This window comes from Electrophorus electricus, chromosome 10, assembly GCF_041902795.1.
Source record: "Electrophorus electricus isolate QZ-2024a chromosome 10, ASM4190279v1, whole genome shotgun sequence".
In the NCBI taxonomy this organism is placed as follows: Eukaryota; Metazoa; Chordata; class Actinopteri; order Gymnotiformes; family Gymnotidae; genus Electrophorus; species Electrophorus electricus.
In genome coordinates, this window is record NC_137506.1 from 567,098 (window position 1) to 585,257 (window position 18,160).

Consider the following 18,160-nt stretch of genomic DNA (forward strand, 5'->3'; position numbering starts at 1 on the left):
TGATGTGAATATTTTTTGTGAGATACTCGCACAAAACATTGCAAATATTCAGTGGTTAAGGTACCTGAGGTAAGTCGCTTTGGCTCAAAGTGTCAGATAAATGTCAGAAATGTAAAATAGCTGAACATCCTGAGCCCTGTTTCCTAAGAGTGTTGTCAATGTAAAAGAGAGAGAGTGTTCAATATAATACTCACTACCATGAGTTTGGTCTCCCAGCATAACTCAGATCTGTGCTGTTATTGTCTGTCCTCGTTGGTCATCCTGTAAGGCGGGAGAAGGAGAGGTCACACGGGGTGATGCCGCAAGGATTAGGGTGGAGCGATCGGCCCTGGAGGGTTACAGTGGAGCGTTAGCGTGGAGGGTTTGGGTGTGTGGTATTTTGTGTGTGTGTAGTGTCCGATAGGATGCACAGCACTAGTGAAAGGGTTCCTGCTACACTGAACATCTGCCCAGCATTACTAGACAACTTCATCACGGTCATACATGCACACACACATCTTGCATTTACATTCCAGTGTATTTAGCATTCATTGTCAATCCGCCATAGTTAGCATATATAGTTTTTGTTTTATACCACACCTGTTCTGCATTTTAAACAATGACGTGCGTGTGAGCTCACGCTTTTTTAAAGCAGTTTTCTCCCCAATTCCAGGGGTGCTTTCCTCATTCAGTGTACAAAAGCAAGACGTGCGTGCGTGTCTCACGCGCTCACTCCCTGCTCTGATTTTATACGCACCCACACACGCGTTTGTTTTCATGCCTTGTCAAGGGTTTGGGTCATAGATATGTTACCTATATGTAAAATAACAAACTCCTGACCCATAATATGACCTCTAATAGCCAGTTTGGGTACAGTTTAACATTAGCCCCAGTAAGCAAAAGAAAAGGGTTTCACTTTTTCAAACAATGAAGCTTGTAGCATGTCACTTTTGTTAGTCTTGACCTCGCTGTTGACCTGTTTTGTCATTAACAACGTCCAGACTATGTTAAACACACACACCACACACACACACCAGAGGTTTAGTTGTCTTTTCCATGCCCATCATCAGTGTGCATTGTTTCTGACAGCATGAAGCCCATAAAGCAGGCATGAGTCCACAGAAGTGCTGTTATGAGCTGTCACTGTTCACGAGAGCAGCACTTTTCATTAGCATGCTGCACGCATGCACTGTCTCCCTGGTTACGCCGCGCGCACACTGCATGCCTGGGTTGCATTGCCAGGCTATCTGCAGATAAGTAACGTAGCATGAATTGTAGCTTCCAAACAAATAGTATGTTTCAGACCATGGTCCTTCATCAGCTGTCCGAAATGTCCTGTTTCCCTGGAAACCTTGTGTACTAAACTACACCATGTGTAATTCTTGCACCCTTCCGAGTAGGTTTGTTTTTTTGTTTTTTTGTTTTTGCTTAACAGCATGCTACTGCCATGTAGGGGAGGACGCGACACGCAGCTGCAGAAAACACGGCCCGTATTCAGCTCGCTCTCCAAAAGCCCCAGAAGAGAAGCCGCGAGCAGTCACCTTAACACAGCTGCTGGCTGCAGATCGGCAGCGGCTCTGTGTGGTGTCTGGCTCAGACATTTTCTTTATGTCTGGGAAATTAGGATTTCAGATTATTATCAGAAAATTCTCTTTAAATATTATTGAATAGGGAAAGTTTCTATCGACAAAAGCGAGTAACTACTGGATGCAGGCTTCGTGCGACCTCTAGTGGCTAGTTGTGGTACAAGCGATTTAATCAGAACTTTTTAATGCACTGATGAGTAAGAAAAGTCAAAAAAGCTTTTAAGCACGTGGGACAGTTCCGGAAATGGTAGTTCTACACACCGTAACACATCATACACACACAAACACACACACACCGTACACACACTGTAACCCATCATACACACGTACACACACCATAACCCATCATACACACACACACACACACACACACACTGTACACACACCGTAACCCATCATACACACGCACACCGTACACACACCATAACCCATCATACACACACACACACACACACACACTGTACACATACCGTAACCCATCATAAACACACACACACCGTACACACACACACCATAACCCATCATACACACACACACACACACACACACACACACACACACACACACACACACACACACACTGTAGCCCATCATAAACACACACCGTACACACACCGTAACCCATCATACACACACACACACACACACCGTACACACACCGTAACCCAACATACATACACACACCGTAACCCATTATACACACACAGTAACAGGCTGTAACCGTCCTAAAGTTCTACTACCACACAGCTGCACACACACTGCTATCCACAGCTTGGACTTTTGCTTCTGATTTCAGGTAAGACTAAGACTGCAAGTTTCATGTTCTGAATTCATTTGGAAATGCAAGCAGTTAAATATCTGTGAAGGAATAACTCATCACTGTCAAGCATAATATTGAAACTTTCTACATAAGTTACACAAGAATACATGTGTAAGATTGTAACTCCATGTTAATAAGACGTCATTTACACTAAACACTAGAATGTGTGTAACATGGTAGCTACATGCTAAGACATTTACACTAAATACTATTGTGTAATATTGTAACTTGTCACGATCCATCTTTCGTGTTCCATGTTTTCCTTGTCTTGTGTTTAGTTCCGTTCCATAGTTTCGTTTGATTGCGTACACCTGTCCCTCGTTTCTAGTGAATTTCATGTTTTTAAACCCTGTTGTGTGCCTTGGTCGTGGCTGTTCATTGTTTGGATGTTTGACTGTCTGTATTCTTGTTTGAATTATTGAATTTGTCAATGTGTTTATGGTTGTTTCTTTGTATCCCGTGCCGTTGTGGTTATCTTAGCCTTCGTGTTTCCTAGCCCTGAGTTTTCCCTTGCCTTGGTTATAGCCTGCTTTCCCGTGTGTGCCTCCATGTGTTTGTTTACTCATGTATCCCTGTGCTCTTCGTGTTGGCTCTATGACCCTGGACTGCCTAAGCGACTCTGATTCTGGATTTGCCCTGAATAAATCTCACTCCTCTCCACACATGCGTCCACCTACTTAGCGCTCAACGTTACATAACTACATGTTAATAAGATGTCATTTACACTAAACACTAGTGTGTAATATGGTAACTACGTTAATACATTTACATTTACGGCATTTAGCAGACGCTCTTATCCAGAGCGACTTACAAAAGTGCTTTATCATTTACTCATAGAATAAATCCTAGTACAGTACAGTAGTTTAGTGTCCAAGATACCAGTGAACTAGAATACTGTAGAATACAGGGATGAATGCTGATACCTAGAAGTACAAAATACATAAAGTCTATCTTAAACAATGATAAGTGCTATAAACAATAAGTGCTAGAGTTTGTTAAACAGCGTAAATAATGCCCTACAATAAGTACTAATTTAGTCAGTCAATATGCGAGCAGTGTCAGTTGTCCTTTAAATATTCCATGAATAAATGGTCTTCAGTCTGCGTTTGAAGACTGCAAGGGACTCTGCTGTCCGGACAGCAAGTGGGAGTTCATTCCACCATCTTGGAGCCAGGACAATAAATCGCTGCTCATCATCCATGAGACCTGAAGCAAGGTATTTCAAGCTGAGCCGTACTTGAGGAATGGGTTAGGCTTTGACCAGTGACCTCATGTATGAAGGGGCTGGTCCATATTTGGATTTGTAGGCAAACATCAAGGTTTTAAATCTGATGGGTGCAGCTACAGGGAGCCAATGAAGGGAGTGCAGCAGTGGAGTAACCTGTGTGAACTTTGGAAGATTGACGACCAGTCGTGCTGCTGCATTCTGGACAAGTTGTAGATGTTTGATGGCTCTTAGAGGAAGACCAGCAAGTAGCGAGTTGCAGTAGCCTAGTTTTGAGATCACAAGAGACTGCACAAGCACCTTCGTATGTTACCTCCTTATGTTACCAAGGAGGAATGTGTAGACCGGGTTAGATTAGAAACATGAGTTGAGAACGACAACTAGTTGTCCAAAGTTACACCCAGGCTAGGGGCAGCTTCGGATGGTGATACCAGGGAGTTCTCAAAGGAAACAGTGAGGTCATGGTAAGGGTTGGGAGTACCTGGGATGAACAGCTTGAGCTTCAAGTTCATGTCATACAATGTCAGTCAAGCATGCCGAGATACGTCTGGAGACCTGCGTGTCAGATGGTGTAAAAGAAAGAAATAATTGAGCGTCATCGGCATAGCAGTGGTAGAAGAAACCATGAGAAGATATTACATCACCAAGAGAACGAGTATACAAAGAGAAGAGAAGGGGGCCCAATACTGAGCCTTGTGGAACACCAGTGCAGAGTCTACACGGTTTGGATGTAGATCCTCTCCATGTCAACTGATAGGACCGTCCCTCCAGATAGGACTGAAACCATCTCCAAGCAGAGCCAGTCACACGAAGCCTGGAAAGAACAGAGAGAAGAATGTTGTGGTTCACTGTGTCAAAGGCTGCAGAAAGGTCTAGAAGAATCAAAACAGATGACTGTTTGGCAGCTTTAGCAGCATGAGGTTTCTCAGTCACTGCTATGAGGGCTGTTTCTGTAGAATGTGCCGGTTTGTAGCCAGACTGATTGGGATCATGCAGCTGGTTCTGGATGAGAAAAAGAGACAATTGATTATAAACTGCTCGTTCAAGGGCTTTTGAGAGGAAAGAGAGAAGTGATACCAGTCTGTAGTTGGTAATACTAGACCTGTCAAGTGTGACCTTCTTGAAGATTGGTACCACCCTGGTGGTTGTGAATGCAGTAGGCACGTATCCAGAAGATAAGGAGATGTTGATGATGACAGAGATGAAAGGAAGCAGATCTCTTGCGATGTCTTAATAAGACATCATTTACACTAAACACTAGTGTGTGTAACATTGTAACTACATTTTAATGTCATTTACACTGAACACTAGTCTTTTACACTAAACAGTAGAATGTGTGTAACATGGAGTTACAATGTTAATAAGACTGCATTTACACTAAACACTTGATTGTGTGCAACATTGTAATTACATGTTAATAAGACATCATTTACAATAAACACTAGAGTGTATAACATTGTAACTCCATGTTAACATGTAATTCACACTAAACACTAGATTGTGTAACATTGTAACTACACGTTAATAGATGTCATTTACATAAACCCTAGCGTGTGTGTAATATTGTAACTACACGTTAATAGATGTCATTTACACTAAACATTAGATTGGATGTAACATTGTAATTACATGTTAATAAGATGTAATTTACAAGAAACACTAGATTGTGTGTAACCTTGTAACAAGTTAAGATATCATTTACATTAAACACTAGAATTTGTGTGTAACATTGTAACTACATGTTAATAAGAAGTCATTTACACTAAACCCTGGAGTGTGTGAAATATTGTAAGTACATATTAATAAGACATCATTTACACTAAACACTTGATTGTGTGTAACATTGTTACAAGTTAATAAGATGTCATTTACACCAAACACTAGTGTGTGTAACATTGTAACTACATGTTAATAGATGTCATTTACACTAAACACTAGATTGTGTGTAACATTGTAACAAGTTAATAAGATGTAATATACACCAAACACTAGAGTGTGTGTAACATTGTAGCAAGTTAATAAGATGTAATTTACACTAAACACTAGAGTGTGCTTAACATTGTAACAAGTGAATAAGATGTAATTTACACTAAACACTAGAGTGTGCTTAACATTGTAACAAGTGAATAAGATATAATTTACACTAAACTAGATTGTGGGTAACATTGTAACAAGTTAATAAGATGTAATTTACACTAAACACTAGAGTGTGTGTAACATTCTAACAAGTTAATAGGATGTAATTTACACTAAACTTTAGATTGTGTAAGATTGTAACAAGTTAATAAGATGTAATTTACACTAAACACTAGTCTGTGTAACATTGTAATTTACAGGTTTTTCTCCCTTCCCTTGTTTCACAAACGCAAGAATCATTTTTAATGAATGTTGTCAAAATGACTTGTTCTGTAAATGTGTGTTCCTGTCTGGTAATTTTCCAATATGAGGAACTGACCCCCAGTAACTATGGCAACTTGATTTACAGACAGAATAGGCATTATCTTTATATAAAAGCTACGTAATAATAATAATAATAATTTAAAAAATAATAATAATAATAATAAGTGCAAAAATGAGTGAACCATATCAGTTGTTTCACATTCTCACCAACCTTTACATCACAAGCTCCATATCAGTTTTCTTACTCATTATTCCTCATACAAAAAGTTTGGTTTGATCTGCGACTGGAAATCTTTAAATGTTAAAAATTTCATGGCAATTCACGAATCTCCCAATAGACCAGAAAAGGTCTGCGGGTTTTCTGAATGCATTGCAGATTCTGCAGTAAGGCTTTTCACACCTCTGCCCAGCATCTGTGCCACGTCTGATGAGAAGGCTACGCTACTTCTCTAAGTCTCTGGAAAGAGACAGAGAGAGAGAAACACAGTGGGATCAAGGTCAAGAGAAGCCCAGGAAACTCCCATCTTTAGAACACCAGCAGGGTTAGAAACAACGGGTTCTGTGGTGGAAACATGGTGCTCATGGACGGCAGCAAGCCCTGGTGTCCACAGAGGAGCTTGGGTCGCATGGCCCTGGTGATGTGCGTCGGCGTTCTACTGGCAGGTATGAGGGGGTGTTGTTGAAATTCACACTTATTTGTTTACAGTACATTTAGAGACCTCAGACTATTTCAATTTTTATATTTTTTAAATTTTTTATTGTCAATTATTATCATTTACAATATAATGAATAATTAGTACACATATTATAGTTATATACAAATATAATTAATCATTCTTTTTTGAAGCACCCTTTAACCTCCTCCTAAGTCTTTTGGACATATGCCTGGGATAAAAGTTCTGAATATTCATATCACACAGTGAAAAAGGCCAATGTGTGTGTTTTGATCTGCAAATCTGCAGTTCTCCTGATAGCCACAACATTCAGGATCTGTGTGGCAGATGTGTGGTTTATTAAGATTATTATTGTAATTAGTATGATTATATGCCAGTTGTTTTCGGGCACAGTGATGACAAGCAAAGCTCAAGTTTGACTGCTGTTGAACAGGCCTTGAAAAGGGGGAGAGTTTTCCAGGTGAAACTCCCAACAACACCATCGTGAGAGCTGAGAACCGCAGACACGTATATCAGGTGAATAGCACACAGTCCCTCAGGCCAAATAACCATGAATGAATCAACAACACATTTAGTACTAAATGTACATTTATTGTCACTAAAAACATTTACACTGATATTTTTTAACATTAGTAAGATGTTTCAATTGCAATTACACTTAAACATTTTTATTATGTATTTATTTATTTATTTACAATATATAGTATAACTTAATAGTGCAGTAAAGTGTGGTCAGATTTTGCACAGCATTGCACAGTTTAGGGTTTCTAAATGCATGAGAATTAATAATTACCAAATGCTTGATAATTATTAGAAACCCTGCAGTGTTACCCCTGGGGCTGCTGCTATGTCCAGTTGAACTTTGTCCACTTCCTTCTTGCTATTTATTTGTCAGTGTGTGGAGCAGAAGCGTCCACGGGCTTGTAAGGTGTGCCAGATCATCGTTACAGGCCTGATGAAGTACGTTGAAGGGAGATTTATAAGGGTAATGAAAATCTCATCTTCTTTCTTTTTTATTCATTAGAGCTATATTAGCCACTCGTAAAGTATTCCCAGAGTAACACCACAATGCATATCTTTGTTATACTGTGGCCTTAATGATCTCTGTAGCTCTTCTGACTGAAAAAGCCCAATAATGGCGCAGTGCTAAAGGTCAAATTCAACGCTAAAGGTCATACATCCTCAGACTGCTCTCTGAACATGTCTAGATGCAAAAGGACAGTGTTAACTGCACTGCAAACAACACAAATGTCATTAAACAGCCCATTTTCACTTGGAAACTTTTTTCACATGAAATGTGTCTTAGAAATTGTAATTGTTCTGTGCATGCTTGTCAGAAACACTACGGAATCAGGTTTTAAATGTTCAGAAGGCTTAAAACGCTTTCTGGGCACTAGATGCAAAAGAAGAATATTGCACTTAACTGCATTGTAAACTCTACAGTTGTCATTAATAGGTGTGTGTTGCACTTAACTGTACATGTAATGTGTTGTACATGTGCTGCTTCATTCTTTCCAGAGGTCAGCTGCCCTGTGTATGAAGCTGAAACCGGAGCTCCGCGTGAAGTGCTTGCAGACAGCTGTGGAATATAAGGGCGTGATAATGAGAAAGCTTTTTGATGGATCTGCCAAGGCCACCTGTCTGAAGTACAAAGCCTGTAAAAAGAAGAGCGATGACAAGAAACAGCTGCTGGATATTTCAGCAGTTAATAACTGAAGTCTAATAATCATTAGCATTGAGCTTAGATGTAATAATCATTAGTACAGATCCTAGATTTAATGATCATTTAATAATCATTAGTATTGATCTTAGATTAAATAATCATTAGTACAGATCCTAGATTTAATAATCATTTAATAATCATTAGTATTGATCTTAGATTAAATAATCATTAGTACAGATCCTAGATTCAATAATCATTTAATAATCATTAGTATTGATCTTAGATTAAATAATCATTAGTACAGATCCTAGATTCAATAATCATTTAATAATCATTAGTATTGATCTTAGATGTTCAAGTTTGGTTTATTCGTCACATACATAGTCATACATGGTATAACTCGCAGTGAAATGGTTGAGAGTGCTCTGTCCAAACTGAGGAGAAAAAAAAACAGGGGTGCGTAGAGAAATATATATTCTCTATATGTGAAATATATATATATGCAAAGAGAAATATATATATTCTATGTATGTACAAAATATATTAACAATGTATGTACAATATATGTATATTATGATTATATACACAATGTACAATGTATATGCTTGTGTATATATGTACACAATGTAATAATCATTAGTACAGATCCTAGATTTAAGAATCATTTAATAATCATTAGTATTGATCTTAGATTAAATAATCATCAGTATAATGATAAAATCTTAGATTTAGGTTTCGTTCACATGCTGGTATGTCGTTCAGGATGGATTTATCTTCATGTTTTTTAAAAATGTTTTTATGTACTTTTTCTGTGTATTTGAATGTGATATACAGACACAAATATTTTTTATTTACTTTCTGTAGCCTGAGCATACTGTTGTACACAAATTCAAATAGTTTTCACATTAAATAATAAATAAATTGCAATTTTCAGAGTTGTAAAGCTTCTATTTTGCCAAGCATATCAAGGTAGAGTAACCTGATTAAAAAAGAAGAAAGTTTTGGTTTATGCTCCATTTAGGAGGATGTGAGTGAGAAAGGTCTGTTGGATCTGCCCCCTCACCCTTGTTTAACGACTGCGTAAAACACGAGGCCTTTTGGAGGAACGTTGCTTTCTCGGGTGCAGACTAGATGCGGGTCTAGAATCAGCGTTTGTGTCAGACATCAGCGTCAGCAGCTGAAGACACCACCCCTGCTCTATCTCCTCGAGACCTTCACCACTGCGCCTCACCACGCCAAACCTGCTGTGCTTTTCAGCGTTCGCAGTTTTGCAGAGAGGTTCAAGAACAAGCAGCGAGGCAAAGGTTTGCTGAAGTCTGCTCGCTGCGTGGCTGAGAGGATGATGGGATGTGGACAGACAAGTTTTCACCTCAGACTTTTACTGACGTGCTCAGGTGAGATACAAGCGAGATACTTTCTTTGGATGCTAACTTTTCCTTTTTGACTAAGACTCAAAATAGCTTTTCATTACTACTGAAAAGCACACGTGCACCATGTCATCCTGAATTTATGTGAGTACAGATTGTGTATTCATCTTGGATGTTCTCTCTTATGTGATTTTGAACAGTCATGGCACAGTTTGGGTTCATTCCACTACAGTCTCAAATGCACTTAGGGGTGGAGGAATTAACTCACATTTTCTCTGACATGAACACAGAAGGATCCCAAACCCACAGAGAGGTATGTGGAATTGTGGGTAGCTGAAGAGATTTCACTGCAATAAATCAATGGAGAATAGCAGGCAATTTCCATATTTTCCGTATTAGTTTGTATTTTTCAGGTATAAGAATTAAATTGTCATTGTCTCAAGGCACCTGTACAGGAAACGGGTCAGAATCCCCATTTAGGACTTAAAATAATCTGTTTTTGTGCTTTTTTCTCTATTTCTCAGAATTCTTCTAGAATATTCAGGTGTTTATTATGCAAGAAGGCTGTGGCAGCAATTGAGGGACTACTTGAAGAAAGAATTCGGAAGGTAACAACAAACTTCACTGGCTTCTCTTCCTGCCCTTTCGCCAGGCACGCAGGCGAAGGTGATCCCTGATAACCGGTGTGGGTGTATGTGTCCCTCTGAGATGCACACATGCCATCTCCTTTTTATTCTTCTTTTTTTCAGAGGACGGTTAATTTCTGTTGGACCCTAAAACCAGAATTGAAAAGGAAGTGCTTAAAATTATCCCGTCAGTACAAATACAAAGTGCTTGATGCCATATTCCCTGATGGTGCGTCGGGCACTTGTGTAAGGATGGGTCACTGCAGAAAACAAGTTTGCAAAACCCGACCTGTGATTAAATGACAGACTGTTATTATGATTATGGGATGGTTTAGTGCTTATAACGTGTCTCGTGGTGTTAATTGTACCAAATAACTTTTTCCTCACTGTGACTCCTGCAAGTTTCTCTGTGATATCTTACATGCCATCTCACTGTGTAAACGTGATCTTATATTAGATGTGATTTGCATGTAAAGAATATCGTAAACAACTGAGCTTCATAAAGTCTGGCAGAAAAAGCCCCTGCAAACCTTCTGTGCCGCTTCTTTCTGTAAAAAAAAGATAAACATATATGTGTGTGTTGTGCCTATAAAGATAAAGAAATAAACTGAGTGTGTGTGTGTGTGTGTGTGTGTGTGTGTGTGTGTGTGTGTGTGTGTGTGTGTGCTGTGTGTGTGTGTGTGTGTGTGTGTGTGTGTGCTGTGTCTATAAAGACAGAGATAAAATGTGTGTGTTGTGCCTATAAAGATAAAGAGATAAAACGTGTGTGTGTGTGTGTGTGTGTGTGTGTGTGTGTGTGCTGTGTGTGTGTGTGTGTGTGTGTGTGTGTGTGTGCTGTGTCTATAAAGACAGAGATAAAATGTGTGTGATGTGTCTATAAAGATAAAGAGATAAAACGTGTGTGTGTGTGTGTGTGTGCGCGCTGTGTCTATAAAGACAGAGATAAAATGTGTGTGATGTGTCTATAAAGATAAAGAGATAAAACGTGTGTGTGTGTGTGTGTGTGTGTGTGTGTGTGTGTGTGTGTGTGTGTGTGTGTGCGCGCGCTGTGTCTATAAGAACAAACAGTCAAGTTCTTCTTCCTCTGCTCTTGTAACTGGATGCCCCTCCATGGGGCGGTGTTGATGAAGAGGTCCTCTGTCCTTTTCAGTAGGGCTCCTTGAAATCCCTGATGCCTCTCCTTGGGTAGCAGACATTGAGAAGGGGTTCTGACCTTCTCTGTCATCCAGGTTCCTGGTTAGGTTATACGTGACATTTTCAACACAGTTCTGTATGTAGCAGAGTAGAGGTGATGTACACTTCTTCAAGTCCTGATCCTCAGAAATGCCCCAATTAGTCATTTCAAAGCAGTCCTACACCTTCAAAAAGTGTGTGCATGCTGTCTGTAAAGATAGAGATACAACATGTGTGTACTGTGTCTGTAAAGATACAGAGATATGAGTGTGTGTACTGTGTCTGTAAAGATATAGGGATAAATCACAGGTGTGTGTGTGTGTGTGTGTGTGTGTGTGTGTGTGTGTGTGTGTGTGTGTGCTGTGTCTGTAAAGGTGAAGAGCAGGTGCCCTGTGCCTCACTGTGAGTGACACAAATAACAAGCTTATCGAAAAAACCTTGGAAACACAAAACATTTGTGATATTGTTCACCAGATGGAGGATGGTGTTTTGTGGGTCTACTGTATGGTCTACTGTAAATGGATAAGTTGAGCTATTCTAACGGTAACTGAAGCTGAAGCACGTTCCTAAATCAGGTGTAAAGCTGGAGCGTAGCACTTTGCTGTTGTAAGCTTTCTCAAAAGTAATTCTGTGGTCTAAGCTACAGTGTGAAGAAACAAAAAAGTGTTACAAGAATAAAGGACCGGAGTTTGACGCCGTTTGTGTTGCTGTTTGACACCAGCGCTGGGTGTCTGACCGGCCAGTCCCCTGACACCACGCTTCTGCATCAGCGCTTCTGTCGGTAAACAATTAACCGCTGATTCGTCGTTACTCGGCTCCTTCCGACTTTTCTCGAGGAAGGTTAGTTAGCGCATGAATCGTTCCTTGTTGAATTTGAAGTCTTTAGCGGGACGACTGAACCGGGAAAAAAAAAAATGCCGCTAATATTACATCTTGGGATTCTTCTCCTCTGCTTAGGTGAGATACAGAAAACAGCGAAATGTCCCTGTGATCGACGGCTTAGATTTTCGTGCACTTACTTAAAACACGAACAAACTTTGTTCTCCACAGTCTTGGTCGACAACAGCTGTCATGAGACAGAGAACAAATCCCTGCGTTTCCATGACAACGTGCCAGACAAGCACAGAGACGATGAGGTGGGTATCGGTCATACGGTGGACTGTTTTTGATGAAACACTTCGGGAGAGTTCTGAGAGTGAAACAAACCGTCTAGCTGCTACAGGATAATAGCTTTACATTAACTTCACATCTATCTTTGTTGTGACCGTCCAGCTCACTAGTGCTGTTCACGATAAAAATAATATATTAACTTATATACTGCTGCATATAAACTCCTCAAATCTTATATTGTTTAGCTGCCATTACATTATGTACATTTACAAAATGCTAAACTAAATTATGCCACTTGTTGCAGGGATTTATACAATGCTTAATTTGTAAGAAACTTATAAAGAGAGTCAAGAAGTCAGTCTCATGGAAGCTTCGCCAGGTAAGGCCAGTTAGTGTGTGTGCAAACTAACTCCGTGGCTTTTCACCAGACAAGTTGCAAACTACATAAATGTTAATGTCTAAAACCCCCAAAACTCCAGTAATCAACACACATAACCTCACATATAACCTCGATCTGGTCGAAGCTAAGCTAAAATGTTTGATCGAAAATAGATTTGTGTCTGTGTGCAAAGTGAACATGGGAGCACTATAACAATTACAACACAGTTTCATTCATGCCAAAATTATAACAAAGCCCTGAATGTTTTTAGACACCAATAACTTAGCATAATTTATCATAAATTTCATCAGTAACTGGTGACCTTTTGCTTTCCAGAAATTAGATTTACAGTGTTTAAAGCTTGTGAAGTCTCTGCGGCAATCCTGCCTGAACCAAGTGGTGAGGCTGAGAGAAGATGTGATGGACTTTTTGTTTCCTGGTGGAAACCCCCGAGCAACGTGTGTGATAATACAAATGTGCAGTAGATCTCCTCACAAGCAGTATGACCAGTTACCTTCCATGCTGGTGATTCCACGCACTGTAAGGTTTAGTCTCTAATCTAACACCCCTGACTCTAAAGTCACAGACATGTGCAGAGTGCTCGAAACACAATGCCGAGTCTAGGAAGCACTCTCTCAGGCCTGGTGTTATCATTGTACCTTTTATATGAAAAATAGCTGTTGTTCTGTTACCAACAAACAAACGTTGTTGGGATATGTTGGGTTTTTTGCTCAATGTGGGTAGTCTATGTGCTCAAGTAACTGTTTCCATGACATATGAATGCTGTTTTCTTGATCATTGTTAAGTAGTTGTAACTGTTGGTTTGTTTTATTTGACTATGCCAAACAGTTATTAAAACTTCATAATAAGTTAAATTAGCTAAAATGGCTGATGTCACACAAAAACAGTCACCAGTGTAAAGTGTTATATTACATACACCATAATCTTACCATTTTCATATTCAGTATTGAGTTCAAGTTTTATTGTAACGGTGAGGAGGCAGACGCGTGTGTGGAGATGAGTGAAGGTTTAAGGGCAAATCCAGAGTCGTAGTCGTTATAGCAGTCCAGGGTCATAGAGCCAACACGCAGAGTACAAGGATACATTACAAGCAAACACATAAAGGCAAACAGGGGGAGCAGGATATAACAGAGGCCAGGAAACAACATACGGAGTTAACGGCTAGAATCAAACAGGCCGTCAGGCACAAAGGCTTCCAAACAACCAACACATTCAAACACAGACATGCAGCCACTCAAATAATGAACAGCCAAGACACAGGGCACACCACAGGGTTTAAATACCTGAACTTAACAAGACTAGAAACGACGGACAGGTGTGGAAAATCAAACGAGGGGCGGAGAAAACGAAACTACAGAATGGAACTGAAATACACAAGACAGTGAAAACACGGAACAGGGAAGCTGGGAGGAACCAACACTTATTTTGCAATCATGTTTAACAAGCTTTCATTAGCATTATGTATGTTTCATTTTATTAATTTGATTAGTATTAATTAGTGTTATGTTTATATTTAGTACTAATTAGTATTGTGCTAATGGAATAAATACACACACTCTCTCTCTCTCTACATAGCTAAATGAATGAAACCTGCTAAACATAATGCAAAACCCCTCAGTGGGTTTTCCTGAAGTCATCTTTAAAAAGATGGGTGGAGTAGCTTAATGTCATACTCAGAGATAAATGTCACTAGAAATATTTCATAGATGTAACAATTCTGGCCTAATAAAAAAGAACTTGCATTTCTCTTCCAGAAATAAACTTGAGTATTAATATTAATACATTATTATTGTATGAAAATACATGTAAAAGCAAAATGTAAATGGGTACCCACCACACCAAAAAAACAATGCAATATCACTGCCCTACAGAACAGGAAATCTCACCTGACAGACATTACTGCCCTACAGATCAGAACTGACAGCAGACCAGCAACAGAAAGAAAGTGCTGTGCACACGTGTGTCTGTGCACACGTGTGTTTGTGTTCGCAATGAAGGCAGGGGGCGGAGCTAAATTCTGCCATGTGCCAGTTCAGTGCCACCATTATGCTTGGTGGTTTTGTGACAGTTTTACATGAAACCATTGCAAAGACAATTTTAAGTCCAAAGCAAAGGAACATGTCACACATTGCTCACATTGGAGTCCTGCTGCTGATCTCAGGTGAGGTTATTCTAACGTTGCTGTACAGCTTCCTTTACGAATGAAGTTCTTTACTTTTTGATTACCTCAGCTCCCCGGGGACCTGCGCACATATTTGCCTGGGTCGGGTCTGCTGGAGAAAAAAAACCAGGTGGAAACACCTCAATATGTGTACTTTTATAAACAATCCAAAATGTATACTTTTATAAACACCTCAATATGTATACTTTTATAAACACCTCAATATGTATACTTTTATAAACAATCCAAAATGTATGCTTTTATAAACACCTCAATATGTATACCTTTATAAACACCTCAATATGTATACCTTTATAAACACCTCAATATGTGTACTTTTATAAACAATCCAAAATGTATACTTTTATAAACACCTCAATATGTATACTTTTATAAACACCTCAATATGTATACTTTTATAAACAATCCAAAATGTATGCTTTTATAAACACCTCAATATGTATACCTTTATAAACACCTCAATATGTATACTTTTATAAACACCTCAGTATGTATACTTTTATAAACACCTCAATATGTATACTTTTATAAACAAGCCAAAATGTATACTTTTATAAACACCTCAGTATATATACTTTTATAAACACTCCAAAATGTATACTTTTATAAACACCTCAATATGTATACTTTTGATTGTAAGCAGCAGTCATTGCTGACCCTGGTGGCGTTCCACCTCCGTCTCAGCTGAAACGAGGGCAGGACAAGTGGACACAGACCGTGCAGAGCCTCTGGGGTGACAGAGACGTGGACCCATCACAGGTACAGACGGAGTTCCACCGGTGTGCTGCCCTCACATTACTTGTCTACGTATGCGTAAGAGGCAGCGGGCATGTGCCGAACTGTGAACGCGTCTCTCCTCTGCAATGTAGGGCTCTCGCGTCGCCACTCCGCCCAAGTGGAGCAAAAGCACCGTGCTCTGCTGTGCGTGCCAAGATTTCATCAGTCAGACGAGAGGCAAGATTGACATAAAGATACAAAAGGCAAGTTGTTCCAAACGTGCGCAGACACTATTCGGAAATGCACTGCTGTCACTTCATTTTGAGAGTGCTCAATTTCAAAATAAATAAATAAAAATACATACATACACACACCTCTCTGCTTTAGTAATCCAGCTGTTGTGATGCAGTCATAAGTGTATTATTGTTTCTTGTTATTTTACAGAAGATTAATGCAACCTGTAGCAACTTTATACCGAAAGAAAAAGTCAAGTGCCTGAAACATGGTAGTAAATTAAAGATAAAGATTCTTAACGGGCTTTTCCCTGGACGCACTCCTAAAGACACCTGCAAGAAGAAAGCCAAGCTGTGCTTGTATTAAAGACAGCTATCCAAATACAAAATAAAAGTCATCCTGAAAATTAAATACAAATTATAAAATGTTATTTAAAAATCAATACTGAATGCCCAATAGCGCATTTTATTAAATAAAAGCATCAGCAGTGGGAAAATGAAACCTATATTATATTATATTATAAATAAATGTTTGTATAGGCTATGCATCACTCACTTTAATTATTATTACTTCAATTAAGTCTAATTATTTATTCTGTCTCTTTAAACCCATTTTATGCTGTCCATGATTAATATGTTTGAAATGCCAAATTAAATTATAACATTTCTTTGTCAATAAAACTTTATATTGTGTGATCTCAATGGCTACTCTTTGACTTTACCAGAGCCCTGAATTTAATAATAATAATGACTATTATTCATGGTTTTGTTGTTTTCTGCTCAGGTTCATTTTAAATTAACTGATATTATAGCAATCTTATTTAAAAAAAGATTCATTTTTCATATATCCTCTTTAATTTATTTAAACCTAATTTATTTGAAGCTTTACAATGTGCAGCACCAATGTGAACACTGCAGTAGTGAGTGAAAAATACAGAGAGGCAGAGAGATCCAGGCAGGAAGTACTGGAGACCTCAGATTAACAGACGCACGGAGTGGAGGGACAGCTAGACACTGAGACCTCAGATTAACAGACGCACGGAGTGGAGGGACAGCTAGACACTGAGACCTCAGATTAACCTCAGATTAATAGCATGAACATGCCAGTTATTTACCTCTGCATTTTTCTGGCCTGCTCAGGTAAGGAGACCAAATGGATCCACTTCATCTTAATCTCTAATTTAATAACTCTGCATAAATTAATGAGATTGCAATGGAGATAAAATATGTTTTCGGGCAAAGGTTTTGTGATATTTGGCAAATTTGGTTTGTAGATTAACAAAGCATCAATATAGGTATGAAATTAGGTTAGAGTTTCTATAGTTGTTACTAAGGGTGACAGGTATGTAACTAGATTAATGTTTCTATAGTTACTACTAAGGGTGACAGGTATGTAACTAGGTTAATGTTTCTATAGTCGTTACTAAGGGTGACAGGTATGTAACTAGGTTAATGTTTCTATAGTCGTTACTAAGGGTGACAGGTATGTAACTAGATTAATGTTTCTATAGTTGCTACTAAGGCTGACAGGTATGTAACTAGGTTAATGTTTCTACAGTCGTTACTAAGGCTGACAGGTATGTAACTAGATTAATGTTTCTATAGTTACTACTAAGGGTGACAGGTATGTAACTAGGTTAATGTTTCTATAGTTGTTACTAAGGGTGACAGGTATGTAACTAGGTTAATGTTTCTATAGTTGTTACTAAGGGTGACAGGTATGTAACTAGGTTAATGTTTCTATAGTCGTTACTAAGGGTGACAGGTATGTAACTAGATTAATGTTTCTATAGTTGCTACTAAGGCTGACAGGTATGTAACTAGGTTAATGTTTCTACAGTCGTTACTAAGGCTGACAGGTATGTAACTAGGTTAATGTTTCTACAGTCGTTACTAAGGGTGACAGGTTGGCCCATGAGACTGACCTACAGCGGCGTCACGAGAAATTGATCAGCGTTCAGCACATTGTGACTGACAGATATGGAAACCACACACTGGTATTTCT

At 39.0% G+C, this 18,160-nt stretch overlaps 3 protein-coding genes across 3 annotated transcripts; all 3 read left to right on the plus strand.

Annotated features, from left to right (window-relative positions):
* The first annotated feature begins 6,214 nt into the window (after nucleotides 1-6,214).
* LOC145659434 (uncharacterized) lies at nucleotides 6,215-9,257 on the plus strand. Its single transcript, XM_081722084.1, has 4 exons — nucleotides 6,215-6,673; nucleotides 7,118-7,200; nucleotides 7,580-7,669; nucleotides 8,203-9,257. The coding sequence occupies exons 1-4, from the start codon at nucleotides 6,583-6,585 to the stop codon at nucleotides 8,398-8,400; spliced, it is 462 nt and encodes a 153-aa protein (XP_081578210.1). The 5' UTR covers nucleotides 6,215-6,582; the 3' UTR covers nucleotides 8,401-9,257.
* Nucleotides 9,258-9,435: 178 nt separating this feature from the next.
* On the plus strand, nucleotides 9,436-13,877 carry LOC145659515 (uncharacterized). Its single transcript, XM_081722346.1, has 5 exons — nucleotides 9,436-9,741; nucleotides 9,915-10,027; nucleotides 10,239-10,322; nucleotides 12,564-12,649; nucleotides 13,339-13,877. The coding sequence occupies exons 1-5, from the start codon at nucleotides 9,687-9,689 to the stop codon at nucleotides 13,343-13,345; spliced, it is 345 nt and encodes a 114-aa protein (XP_081578472.1). The 5' UTR covers nucleotides 9,436-9,686; the 3' UTR covers nucleotides 13,346-13,877.
* Nucleotides 13,878-15,027: 1,150 nt separating this feature from the next.
* LOC145659513 (uncharacterized) lies at nucleotides 15,028-16,845 on the plus strand. The gene is made up of 4 exons (XM_081722345.1): nucleotides 15,028-15,184; nucleotides 15,849-15,964; nucleotides 16,075-16,185; nucleotides 16,367-16,845. Exons 1-4 carry the CDS (start codon nucleotides 15,046-15,048, stop codon nucleotides 16,520-16,522), a joined length of 522 nt encoding a protein of 173 aa, XP_081578471.1. The 5' UTR covers nucleotides 15,028-15,045; the 3' UTR covers nucleotides 16,523-16,845.
* The last annotated feature ends 1,315 nt before the right edge of the window (nucleotides 16,846-18,160 follow it).